The 14,265-nt window shown below is 44.1% G+C and overlaps 1 protein-coding gene across 1 annotated transcript in view; it reads left to right on the top strand.

Annotated features, from left to right (window-relative positions):
- The window catches only part of PALS1 (protein associated with LIN7 1, MAGUK p55 family member), a 282,364-nt gene that overhangs the window by 147,454 nt on the left and 120,645 nt on the right, over positions 1–14,265 (top strand). The window contains exons 9-11 of the mRNA XM_073608605.1: positions 888–959; positions 6,262–6,333; positions 6,822–6,989. Of these exons, the coding sequence (XP_073464706.1) occupies positions 888–959; positions 6,262–6,333; positions 6,822–6,989 (312 nt within the window). The remainder of the gene's footprint in view (positions 1–887; positions 960–6,261; positions 6,334–6,821; positions 6,990–14,265) is intronic.

Raw genomic sequence — 14,265 nt, 5'->3', positions numbered from 1 at the left:
TTTATACGTGTAATGACCCTTTATGTAAAGTAAAGTACCTTGTGCTTCGGTATATGTATGTATATTTATGTTCTTTAATAAAATTTTTTCTTTTGGATAAAAAAAAAAAACACATCATATAAAAGGGGAGGAAAAGCAAATGCACATTAAATTTTACAACTTGGATTGTAGGCAGTGACATACAAATCAGCGTATGTGACTTCAAATGTTAGACCCTACTGGCCCCAATTATTATGTGTGAAATGATTTTTCCAATCCAATGCGAAAATCTGAGACCGAGCTAACCTGCCTAGTTTAGGTATAATTTTGGGAGTTTTCAAAGTATTCTTGCATTTTTTGTATTTTACCAGAAAGAAAGGGGAACTGTTCCTTTTTTTTTTTTTTTTTTCTTTTTTTTTCCCTTTTTTTTTTTTTTTTTTTAATTTATGGTCTTTTTTTTTTTTTTTTTCTTCTTTTTTTTTTTTTTTTATAGTGGGGAAAAAAAAGATATAAAACTTATTTGGGTACAATGTATGCATGACAGCGTAATTGTCAGTCAAGCTATCACAGTGCTGAAAAATGGCCTGGTAATGAAAGGGTATTATGGGCTGGTATAGAAGTGATAAAGTGTTTGTAAACCTTAACAATTACCTGCTCCTACCTTTTGGTCAGTTAAATATACCATCAAATACGTAGTTCCCCGTTACCAAAAAACTGCCTTTGCTGGTAAGGTGTGTCTATAGGTAAACAACTTTGACCAAATTTGCTGTATGCCTCCTGAAGCCTGACTGAAAAACTCCCAAAGATTGCACTTTTCTGTCTTCAAACCTTTTTTTTTTTTTTTTTTACTAATTTGTTATACAGCTTTTGCATGTGGATCTTTTATTTCTTTTTTTTTGCTTTCACAGGGAAAAGTTTCCAACAGCAGAGGGAAGCGATGAAGCAGACAATAGAAGAGGATAAGGAGCCTGAAAAATCAGGTGAATGTAAAATATAGTACCTCCATGCTGGTTTGCTTCTACTTGAAAGCAAATTGGTCAAGTGTCTTAATTTACCTGTAAGATATTTAGATTCATCTTGGTGTTACATTTTTTTAATGTGTGTGAATATTTTAAATATGAGTCTGTAAATATTTATACATGTATGTGGTAGTTTTTAGGTGTGACCTCCATATTATATGGTTTTGGTAAATCCTAAAGGAAAGTATAATGTATGGCCAGCCTTAGGTTAGATTTACACTTGCCATGTTTTGCGTGTGCATGGCAGCCTATTCATTTGAATGGGCTGCTGTGCTTCCTGAAAACGCAGAGAAAAAGGTTCCTGCTCCATTTTTGAAAATGCTGCCCACACAAAAACCGCAAGTGCAGCATAGTTCTCAGTGCGGGAAGCCGTGCTGCAGTTTCCAGTGCGTGGTGGCACCCCATTCATCTCCTGAGCGCCAGCACGTCTTTGGCAACAGGTGTGGTTCTGCAGCAGCAATCACCCGCACAGGCGTGAACCTAGCCTTATGCAAGCTCTTTTTTCCTGCTTTGCAATGCTACACAATAGTTCTTCTTTACTGCTACTCCTCACATTAGTAATGAGCCAGACTACTTGTTAAAAACCATTCACTCTCTGACAAATATATTTTTAACAATTGTTGAGGAGGAAGGCGGTAATTAAAAATAGTTCATTTTTGTAGCTAATGTAAAAAATACTTTACTGTAAGTGTATTTTTGAGAAAAAAAAAATATACATATTCAGTACATCTCTGCAATAATGTACATGCACAGTTCACAAGGTTTATACCTTTAACACTGCAATTAAAGATCCAGTGCTCCTAGTTTGAGCTGACACCAGTGCCAATTCTGCACTAAATACGAAGTGTTAACAACACCCTCAGTAGTCTCTGGTGAACTACAGAACATCTCCATACCATAAGGGGAATGTTTTTTCTAATCCAGTAGTTGAGAATTTAGGCAGGGCTGATAACACTGCTTAGGATTTCACTGCAAATGAGGTAGCGTTGTCACCTAAAACAGGGCATTTAAAGCTCACTGGGTTGTTGTCAGAATCCTTTTTTTTTTTGGATTTTTAGTGTTTTTAAAAGCTCTGACATTTTCTGAAGCTTACCCACCCTTTTCTACCTCCTGCATTTTCTTATTGGCCTGAAAGGCTGCCCATCATAGTGAAGTGTCTGGGTTCCTGCCAAGACTGGCTGACTGGGATTCAGCTATGAGAAGAGAGTTTGGGAAGCTAAGCTATTGGCTGGCACTTTATACCTACAACAGCATCTTTTTTTTTTTTTTTTAATTTAGTTGACAGTTTCTTTAACGTAAATGTGGTTTCTTGTATAATAAATAGGACACAGGCTCCTTTAAGTCTTAACCATGGGGTTTTTTTTGCCTCCTTCAAGTGAGGACACTGGCAAACAAAGTTGTTAGCATATAATCCCTCTCTATTCCAGCTTTCCTCAGTTTATGCTAGTGTCCTTAGGTGATAGACAACCTCTCTCTACTGGAAGCAAGTTTGTGGCTTGTAATTCTGAGATTACTGAAATATTGAGAAGACGACACTTAGTTCTTCACATGGAAAAATCCCTTCCCTCCAGGCTGCATCAACACCACTGCGGCAGTATGATTGCAGCTTTCATTTTGGTTGCCGCTTAACAGCTGCTCTGGGAACAGGACCTGAACTGCACCACATGGAAACTGTGGGGACAGTCTAACTTTAATGTTGCAACTGGACTCTGCAGTTGTGCTCACCCAGTGCAATGCTGTGAAGTTAGCTGCAGAGTGCTCTACAGGTTCAGAGCTGTGGCAATCCATATCCTGCTAGTACTAGTCCCTGGAGACTATCCATGGAGGAGAGGGTATGCTCTTTTGAGGCGGGTGAAGTGGGGAATTCATACCTGGAGGGTTCTCTGAAAGGGAGCAAGTACCCTTCATTTGTTGAGTCCAGGGCTTTGCTGCTTTCTATGTGGGTTCCTACCCCTCTCACAACCCAAGAATTTTTAACCTCTATGGCAGACTTAATGGGGAAAGTCTCTGCTCTGATATACACCACAGGAAGCACAAGGCGTAAGTGCTGCCATCAGCGTTCCCTGCTGAGTCACTGCCTGACCCCTCCATAACAAAAGTCTTGCTTTTCAAAAAAGATGAGAAGTCTCTTCTAAAAGTCTCTCTTGCTCAGTTGAGCTCAGCCATTTAACTGTTCATGTCTATGGCCATTTGCCAGACTCTGGCATTCTGGGCTGAGCACATGGGGCACAACCCCATATTGATGCTGATGGATCCCTCAACTCACCAAAAACTGTAGCTTTGTCCTACTGCGTGACCAGTTTGCCGGCTCCCTTTGTCAAAATTCTTGCATGGAGCTCAGGTCTGTGAAGAAGGCGCAAAATCCTCTGGCTGCAAAATTGGTTTGCAAGTTTAAGAAAGGAATCTGTTTGACAAGGAGCAATTCTTTGGTGGGTCACTAGACCCCTTTATTAAAGTGGTTCTAAAGGAAAACTTTTTTTTTTTTCCCTAAATCAGGCTTTGCAATAAGGTATGAAAAAACTTTCAAAATCTGCTCCCCGCAAACCCACCCTTAAATACCTACTTGAGCCCAATCTCGATCCAGCACTGTGCTCCTCTGCAGCAGCTTTTCTCCCGTATCTCTCTTCTCACAGGAAACTGCAGGAGTGTGAATCATTTGCTCCTGCTGCTATCGGTCAAATCCTGTGGGAAGAGAGCCCATTGCGGTCCAAGCCGTGCTCTTTGTTCATAGACACTTGCAAGCAGCTTGCTATGGGGTCACTTGAAGAAGAGCAGAAGTGATCAACGGCTGGGGGGACCTCAGAAAAGGGGGTTTCGGGGCTTCTCTGTGCAATGGCATTGCACAGAGCAGGTAAGTATACACTGTTAATTTTTTTCTTAACTGCCTCCTGCCCGCTGTATAGACAAATGATGGCGGGCAGGATACCCTCTTGTTTGACGGCATAGGACGTCAACCAGTCTCACCGCGATCATGCGCCCGTGGGGGTGCGCGGTGTCCCATTGGGGTGCCCAATCACAGCCATCATGTAAACATGGAAGTGCCGGTAATCGTCTCTCCTCGCCTCACACTGACAGAGTGTGAAGAGAGGAGAGCCGATCAGTGGCATTTCCTCACAAGGAAGACCTGTACATGTAATCAGGGCACTGATTATCAGTGCCCTGATTATTAGTGCAGCCCTAATAGTGCCCAGCAGTCATGCCAGTCCGTGCCCATCAGTGATGCCAATTTGTGCTCGTCATTGTCTTTTTGATACTAGATGTACTCTCCGGGGAGTTAGTCTTTTTAAGACACGGGAAATGGCCAGTCAATAACCAGGATGATGCACTTTTTTGAGCCCCTCCTCTATGGGCAAAGGTTTGGTAGGACCAAAGACTTTATCAGGGTTTGGTCAATCACTCTCCAAGACTGGTAACAATAGGTAATGTACTGAAAAAATCTTGACAGGCTGTAAGGGTTATTTACAGCAGTGGTTCTCAACCTCAGTCCTCAAGTACCCCCAACAGGCCATGTTTTGGGAACTTCCCTTAAATAAAATGGCTCTTATCAATACCATGTCATTGATATTGATTTAAAGCAGCTATGAAAAGTAAAGGAAAACCTGAAAACATGGCCCGTTGGGGGTACTTGAGGACTGCGGTTGCGAACCACTAATTTAGAGAAATTAGGCATGTATCTTTAGGTGTAGCTAAGCCTATGAGAGGGGCATAGACTCATTCTTACAGCTCATTAGTGAGTCTGCTATTATGGCTGCAATTTTCTCATAAATTCAGAAATCATAACAGAGAATTCCTCCTTAAAAGAAAAAGCAAGGAATAGGGTTACCTATAAAGGGGTAGATACAAATAAATGTTAAGAGACAGGTAGGAGACAGTGGGAGACTCCTTGACTCAGAATTTAAGCAGGCAAGGCGCCTTAGGGCTACTGCCTTTGTGCCTTTGATCCACCATACTAAATATGCTAGATATAGACCCACTTCTGGCCATGTGATAAATGGTACCACTGAATAATCCCTATGGGGAAGCCTGGGAAAAAGTAAGGACAGCAGGCTTTAAGGGCAAAGCCATAAATGAGTTCTTAAAAAATCCCTGCAATTCCTATACAGGAGTCTTCAGACACAGGGTACCCAGAAAAACAGGTGCACCACCTCCTTAAAGCTGTAAAGTATTCTGTGGCTGCTCCACGCTATGCACACAGATGCCTAAGTGAGTGCCTTCAGCAGAGTTGAATTCCTAAGAAGGACACATTATAGGCCACCCCCACTTTGACTTTTTAACAAGGTCTGGTTACAGCTTCCACAAACGATGCCAAGGGTCATATGATCTGGAAAGCTGCAAAATGAGCCCATTCTAGCTCTACAGTTACTGTAGAAACTTTCTAGATGAAAAATAATCTTGAAAAAAAGTAGGAACAGAATTTGCTTCTTTCAGAGAAGAGTTGTCTGTTTGAGAACACTAACAAAAAACTGAAGCCTGCTTAAGAGTGGGGGGGGGGGGATTTTACTAGGCTGTCCTTAGTTTTTGTCTTCCTGTGTCCAATATCCTGAAGACAGCAGCATAATCCAGTATACCTGAATATTTCATCCCGTGTCCCTTAATGTACAATTTGATAAATATATTTATGTAAATACTTTTTTAACAATATTCTACTGAACTGATAGTTTTTGTATAAGTTGAAAAATCAGAGATACCATCTTGCTTATTTTATCTCTCCTGGACTTCATAAGCAAGATCCCCATGTTGCTCTACCTGCCTGATTGAATCCCTATTAAATATTTTGCTGTAGTACATTTTAAATTAAAAGGTCAACAGGAAGAGTTGATGCTCTGTTAGGATTATAGAAGGTAGACATAAGTCTTTCCGAGCAGAATCTATGAGAGGAAGAATAAGCTTTGGTATAGTTATGCAAGTTACTGCATCTACAGAAAACAGAGCCCAACTCCAGCTTAAAAAATGTTTTTGGAAAAGTTGGTAAGGTTTTGATCCTCTGTAAATTTTTTTACTGTTGTCTATATCCTCATCCATCAAGTTTTCCCTGCACTTCTTGCTCACTTCCATTAAAAAGGGGTCAGCATGATGGGAAATCTCTCCAATGATGACAGACAGCAATAAAATCTTTCTATTTTAGTACAATGGGGGAAGGTTAATCATTTTGTTAGGTTTTATCATCTGTGCCTTTCTGTCCCAGTGACCCTTTTTCGTTTGTGCTCCTTGTCCTCATGTCATAAGTATTTGCCTTCCAAACTAAAACATATTCTTCTTGCAGGAAAATTGTGGTGTGCAAAAAAGAACAAAAAAAAGAGAAAGAAAGTGTTATACAATGCCAACAAAAATGACGGTAAGCTTGCAAGTATTAAAGTTTAATAATATTTTTTCCAGTGGATGTCATTATTCTTGGAATAAAGTTTTAATGGTAATTCCACTTTGCATTCACCGCAACCCACATCTGCCGATTTAGTGATCCATGCGCTTCTCGATCCATTCACAGTCAGAGTCTGTATATCAGAATGCTGGACAAATCTCAGCTTGCCATTGCAACTTAGTCCTGTGACCATGCTCACCAATGAGAAATCGCTTCTTTCTTCTGGGGCAGAAACAACGATTCTCATTGGACTTCTTAATCAGACCAGTCGCCACTTGCCTTTGCCAGTATTTTCCTGAAGCACTGCCTTCGGGGCTGTGTACAGATCAGTAAATCAGACAGGTGTGTTGTGCTTGTTAAAATCATGATCTTATATTTTTATTTTTCTTTGTTGTAATAAATGTGGAACAACGTGAAAGAATTGTTTTGAAATTTTGTTCTGGGATTCTTCTTTTCCAATCCAGATTACGATAATGAGGAAATCTTAACATATGAAGAAATGTCCCTTTACCACCAACCAGCGAACAGAAAGCGGCCCATAGTTCTTATAGGACCACAGAATTGTGGGCAAAATGAGCTACGGTTGCGCTTGTTGAACAGTGAGGCTGATCGTTTTGGCACTGCTGTACCTCGTATGTATTCTTTTCATTTTTAATGGGTAACAATAGCTTACAAAAACCGTTTAAGCAGAAACTGATAAGAACCTACATGAAAGCAATCCCATGCTCAGAGAAATATGTGGGCCATTTTCTTTCTCACTCATCCAGGGGCAAAGGAATTCAGAGTTTGTTGGGTTATACTGCCACTTTCAGGTTGAGTGGACACTGGCAAACAAAAAACAATTCTAAGCCAGCCCAGTATAACCTCTTACTCCCAGCATGCCTTAGGACTTGTTCACAGGTGCACTTTTTCTGTGCTAAAACACACCTTTTATGTCCAACAAAAACTTAATAAAAATTGACCCCTTTAAATCCTCTGTAACTGTTCACATCACTGCGATGCTGGTTTGCTGAAAATAAGAAGGTATGTGGCGCTAACTAGAATAAAATACAAGTGAATAAATATACAACACGCAAGCTGTCAATAACTGACAGGAATGTGTTGCAACAGTGAAACTGGATTACTGTATGTGGCAAATCTTCAATAAAACAATATAAAGTGCTAAACAATATAAAGTGCAATGTAGTTTCATATGATGCAAATAAATAACACATACGTCTATAGGCTGTCAGCAACTGACAAGAATGTGCTGCAACAGTGAAAATGAACTCACTGTGTGTAACACATCCTCAATGAAGCAAAAGTGCTAACAATATAAAGTGCTTAGCAATGTAAAGTGCAATATAATAACATATAATGCAAATGAATAACACAGGTGTGATATCAAATGCTTAATAACGTCCAAAAAGCTCATAAGATGCATAAAACAAGATAATGTGCAATGTCCAAAACGTGCAATCCAACTCCAGTAAGAAGGAAAACAGATCTCCATATAGCAGTTCATAGATAAAAAGTGCATGTGCAACAAAAACGATCGGTGTCCACTTCATCCAATAGCTATCACCATCCAAAGTGCGCTGCTCGTTTCCCCCAGCCTCTCAGCTCTAATGAAGACCCCTACGGGTCATATCGAGCTATGATATGAAGTAGAAGCAGGAGCCCCACAATCAGTCGACCTCCAGCGATCACCACAGCTATAGCGTTTTTTTTGGAAGGTGGCTTTAGACTCCAGGCTCATCAGATGCAGTGAGGGCATGCAATAAAGAGGGATGGCTCCATCGTGTAGTAATTTGTAAAAAATGTATTCAAAAACAAACGTAGCAACTTACATTTAAAATCTCAGCAATCCGAATATAATAAGAGTACTTCCGGTCTCTGCTGCGACCAGAAGTGACGACACCTGATTCCCCCCCCTGACGCGTTGCATCACTGCACACGTGACTTCATCAAAGGGTGAATGAATGATGCTGGTGTGCTGCGTTTTAAAAAGTCCTGCATGCTGCATCTTTGGTACCCTGTTTCGCACCTTTCATAATAGTCAATATAAACGTACCAAAAACGCACTAAGGTGCATTTTAGGTGCTCTTTTGAGTCACGTAAATTTTTTCTCCGGTGACCAGGGATAATTCACATGCAAAATGCATCTAAAATGTATGCATTGCGTTAAATTTTAACGTATGCATTAAAACGCGTTAAAAACTCATATTGGAAGGGCCGTGGCCGGATGGTTGTGTGTGTGAATATCTCCTGCCATCCTGATCCCCATCCTCAGCTTTCTTACTCCAGCAGGCCTGCCTTGCTCCCTTCACAGTCCTCAGAGCCTCCCAGCTTGTTGGAGCGCCGCCCGAGGCTGCCATTGCAGCACTTCTCCAGCCTGCAGCTGCCTGAGGGACAACCACGGCTTCCGACCTAACTCCCGGGGCGGCGGCCATCTTGCTTCACCTGGCGATGGCCCCAGCAAGTTCTCCTGGCCTCCCTGACTGCCCTGAGCCCTGTCTCCTCCTGCTGCCGCCGGACCGCCCGGGGCCGCCGTTGCGGTGCTTCCTCGTCCTGCAGCTGCCTGTGGGACAGACAGCGGCTCTGGCCCAGCTCTCGGAACGGCGGCCATCTTGTTTCACCCAGTGATGGCCTCAGCAGGTACTACAGGACTCCCTGACCACCCTGAGCCCAGTTTCTTCCTGCTACAGCTGCCGGACCTTACAGCTGGCCGACCGCTGCCTGCAGCTCCCATTGTGACACTCCAACTCAGCGACAGGAGGGGGAAATCGAGGATCCGGCCTGTTAAGAAGCGGCCATCTTGATGCACCCGGGCCCTCCTACCTCCTCGACACCCGCTCCAAGGCACCGATAACAACGCACTGGCACAGCAGATCACGACTCCACAGTGAGGGGTGACGTCCTCTTCTGCAGGACGTGCAGCGGCCCTAGCTCCTGGTGCCAGTGACACGTGTGGCGGCCATCTTGTTCCACCCTGCGGTATTATCCACACTCAGTCCCTGACTCATCTGCACCTGGCCCACTGCCACCAGTGTTGCCCAGCCAGTCAAATTGCCACCTACAGCGTGGCCGGGATGTGAGAAGAGACAGATGTGTTCAACCTGAGCTCCTGCCATCCGTGACTCTAATCCGTCTCTATCCTGGTTCATTTTAAGCCATCCTGCTCAGCAAATACCTTTCTCCTGTCTGGGGGGGTCTCCCACAGTTCTTCCGATGACTGGGAAACGTAAACCGACAAAGAAGGCAGCTGTTTCCTTCTCCCGGATCTCGCCATCCTCTCCGGCTTCTGTAGCGGTACAGACAGACTCCTGGATGGCGGCACTGGAGGCCTCGGATCAGGAGGGGTCACTGACGGTCATGAGGGAACCTTCGGAACGGCTGGGGGAGCGGTCCACCGCAATGATACTGGCGGCCATTGCAGACAGTAAGTCATCCATGGAGGGGAAAATAGATACCCTGACGATCGAATATGGGCTGATAAGGCAGGATATGGACAAAATCAGGGGCCGTTTAACAGAAACTGAGCAACGCATTTTTGCAGTGGAGGACACTGCAGCCTCCATGGCACAATCGGTGGTGGAGCTGCAGCAGCAGGTCAAAACTCCTAATGGCCCATTCAGAGGATGCGGAGAACCGCCTTAGGCGCAATAATGTCGGGGTGGTTGGACTCCCTGAGGGTGAAGAAGGCGCTAACCCTGTGGAGTTTGCGGAGGCCTTTTTCAAAAAGCTCTTGGGCCTGCAACATCTGTCTCCTGTCTGTCGTGGAGCGGGCGCACAGGGTGCCCACGGGCCAGAGACCTGCAGGTGCATGGCCATTTGCATTTCTTGTACGCCTGCTGAACTTCAGGGATAGAGATTTGATCCTGGCGGAGGCCCGCAAGCACCCTGGATTGAAGCATGAAAATGCTGTCATCCATTTGTATCCTGATTTCTCTCCAGAACTGCAAAAGAAACAACGCTCCTTTACAGATATCCGCAGATGCCTGAAGGAGAAAGGTCTGATTTATAGCATGCTGTATCCTAACCATCTAAACGTACTTCATCGTGGAGCTGCAAAGTTCTTTGAATCCCCTGCAGAGGTGGCTGAGTGGCTGGACTCAATCGCCTAATGCTAGGATCTGATGGAGTCTGTGTCATGGGAGCATGTGGATTAGGCCTGGAAGATACTTACCTTCATGTGGTATTGATGCTGGGAGTAGTGGTTCCTGCTGCTGCAACACCTTCTGGAATCCTGTTGTCCCAAATTTCTTGTTTCCCTGGCTGTCTGCAGTATATGACAATCTCTGAGACTTGCCTTCCGTGCACTGCAGGAGCTTCAGGTACTGTTCTAAACGTTTGCTCTACCTACAAGTCTTACCAAACCCCCCTTTTGTGAGTGGATAGACTCTCGGAACGTTCCACTTTTTGTTCACTAAGTTGATGGGAATAAAGTTTCTCTGGCGGTTTTGTTCTTTTTTTGGTTTGGTTCGCCTGGAGCAAACAGGGAGTTGGGTTCTTAGAATGCTTTTTTCTGTGACTTCTTTTTTTTTTTCTTCTTTTTTGCAAGTTTTTAATTTTTTTTTTCTTTTGTGTTTTTTGTTGGGGAACAATAACTATGTTTTTTATGCTTACCTCTGTGGCTCACCTCACTGGTATGGGGTTGTAAATTGCCTATCAGGATATATGCTGTTCATTTGTAGTGATGTGATGCTCTGTGGCTCTCTGTGCCTGGGTCCCTCCCCACTGACCTCCTCAGTTTACAGAACAACTCCTGTCCTTATCCAATACATTGCTCCACTTTATGAGTGATCTCAAAATAATCTCATGGAATGTCCAAATTTAAACGTTCATTAGTCCTCCAGTACCTCAGATCCCTGAATCCCCATATTATCCTCCTGCAGGAGACCCACCTAGTGGGTAACACAATTTTATCTCAGAACAGGAACTGAATACAGAGAGCCATACATTCCACCCACTCCTCATGCCAGGGGAGTGGCCATTTTAATACACAAGAAATTGGCATGTGCTATAGAACATGTATTAACGAATCCCTATGGGAGATATGCAATTGTGGTCCTTGCCATTGAATCTCAGTTACTGGCAATAGCGAATGTATATGTTCCACCCCCCTTCAAAAATGAGGTATTATACCTGGTTTTAGAGAAGATTGCTACCTTTGGCCCACTTAAAGTGCTTGTGGAAGGTGATTTTAATCACATCCTAGACTATGGGCTGGAAACCTCTAACCTGACTTGGGTGCAGAATCTAGAACTAGGCTATTGGGCGGACACAGCAGTGTTGGAGGAGGTGTGGATGTGGAAACATCCTGGTGAGCTCAGTTACTCTCACCTTTCCCACGTCAGTGCCTCCTCATCCCGTCTTGATCTGGCCTTTGCTAACTCAGCACTGTTGCCATAGATTGCAGAGGCTGGTTACCTGGCTGGGGGGCTTTCTGATCATACACCCCTACAGGTAATGTTGAGCTGAACTGCAGGCAACAGTCATAGAATTTGGAGGCTGCACTCGGGGTGGGTGAGCAAGCCCTCAGTTGAAGCGTTGGTCTCACCGCACATACCGGACTACTGGGACATCAATGAGGGTTCAGTATTCAAAAGTGTGCCACAAAATTAGAAATGAGGGGGTATTATATCGTTAGTTGGTACCATCATCCTTTAAATGTATAAAGCAATATTGGATTGAAAGAGAGAGCAGCAAGGACCTCTCCAATTGGATCCTGCCTCTTTCAGAAGTATTAGGACTATTGCGGTACCAAAGGGATATAGACAAGGGTTTATAAAAATTTAGTTTATTCAGAAGTAAGACATTAAAAAGTCCAGCAAGTAACACAGTGTGAACAATGACATAATAACAAAATAAATGTTTACAGCAATGTTGACAAGCGAATTTATATTGATAATGCCCACACAGAAAAATGAAGGCAGGTTATTTAGTACTTGCAGACGTGACCTGAGGTAACACAAATTAAATACTTGGGTCTTCAAATTACGAATTCGGTGACGGAATTCAACGTGTCCCCGTTACTAGACCTCATCTCTAAAAAAAATTACATTCCTGGAAAAATATGACGCGCTATCCCACTTGGTATATAGGTGTTTACAGGCCTCCTACCCTCCGACACCTTCTATGCGCTCTGTAATTAGGGCATGGTCCCAGACTCAGGGGCTCCTGCCTTCTAGTCATGTTAAATTTTCTCCAAATCGACCCTTGTGGGGGAATCCCAATCTGTCACACTTCTTCGACTACCCAGACCCAATAGAGTGGACGAAATACGGAATTAAGACACTAAATCATATTGTAGCGAATGGCACCCTAATGTCCTTTTGAAATCACGTTATGAACTACCAAATACACATTTTTCTTTATCGTACATCACGGGACACAGAGCACCATAACAATGACTATGTGGGTTATACGCTTACCTCTAGGTGATTGGACACTGGCAACCAATAGTAAGACGATTCTTCCCATATAACCCCTTCTATACCGGAAGCACCTCAGTTTTTTCGCCAGTGTCTTGGAAGGTGATGGTCATGGCTGTTGAAGCTCTTCAATTTTCTTCAAAGATGTCCCACTGAGGACGTCATAATCGGATCCATTCGGATGGCATAACAAAAGCTAAAGTGAATGGTACCCGAACCTCGGTTCAAGAAAGAGGTATTGCTTGTAATGTGTCCTATATAGGCGCTGGACCCTTGTTAAGTCGGTATTCCTGGTCAATCTTGCCCAAGGTAAAACCAGAAAGGGTGCTTTACAGGTCCAGGGGTGTGGACCCCAAAATATGGGGGACCCAGTCCCTGAAGGTCCTTAGAGGCGCTACCCAACGAGATGGGGGAAGATTGGGCCTGGTAAAACAGGCCCTGCTGCTTGGGATTGTGAGCACTCCCTTTGGGAATTTATTATATTTATGTATTCCCTCTGAAACCTGCTGGTAAACCTTGAAACCTGTGTCTTACAGATGCCTGGTACGGCGCGCGTTTTGATCAGGCGTGCGCGAATGTGCACATGCGCCGTCGGTGTGCGCATCACGGATGCGCCACGTGTGTCAGGACGGCGCATGCGCCGGGCATGCTGCTAATCACGCTGATGCACGCGCTCACTCTCTAGCTAAGGCTTTATAGGGATGGAGCTCCTGGCGTGCGCGTGGACCGCACAGAGCGATATTTGGGCATGTGAGTCTGGAGGTCTTGGACACAGTGGTGACAGGTTGAAGGCTGGATGTAGTTTGTGGGGAGTACTCCTTTTCTTCCTCGTGTGTAAGCAATGTCTTCCAGAAAACGAGGTATAGGGAACAAGGCTAGCACAGGGGTAAGAGTACCTCCTTTAAAAACAGGAGACCAACCCCATGCTGATGCAGCCTCAGTTTCTCCTGAAAGACCTGCGGCATCTGGCCTGGCTGAGCCATTGCATTTGTCAGGCATAGTGGCCACTATCAATATACCTGCCTCGGCTTATGTTACAAAGGATGATTTGGCATCTGCCTTAGCGGGCCTTGAGGGCAAAATAGCTGGCATGATTACCTCTGTAACATAGGGGGGGAGTAAGCGTAATAGATCTCCCTCCCCTGAGCCTGGGCCAAGTGGAGAGTCACTAGAACACCAGGACTCTTATAGCCAGATGGGTCCAGGTGATCTGGAACCAGAATGGGCAGAAGATTTGGGCAGAGGATTTGGAAGAGGTGGTCATAAAATACCGAGAGGAAGGAGAGGCTGAAGGATCCTCGGCTGAGGACTCTGGCTCTTAAGAGCCAATTTCGGCCTCCCATTCCCAAAAATTGTTCATCCAATCTCTAATTGAGATGGTACGAATTGGGTTTAAGTTACCCCTGGTTCAGGAGTCTGCACTCTCCTGTTCTACTTTGGGATCTTTGCGACCTCAGCAAAGTTCCCAAGCGTTCTCTTTGCATCCGTTACT

Source organism: Aquarana catesbeiana, linkage group LG13 (genome assembly GCF_042186555.1).
Source record: "Aquarana catesbeiana isolate 2022-GZ linkage group LG13, ASM4218655v1, whole genome shotgun sequence".
NCBI classification, from domain to species: domain Eukaryota; kingdom Metazoa; phylum Chordata; class Amphibia; order Anura; family Ranidae; genus Aquarana; species Aquarana catesbeiana.
The sequence above is the reverse complement of the archived record's forward strand: the minus strand, read 5'-3'. Positions and strand labels throughout refer to the sequence as shown.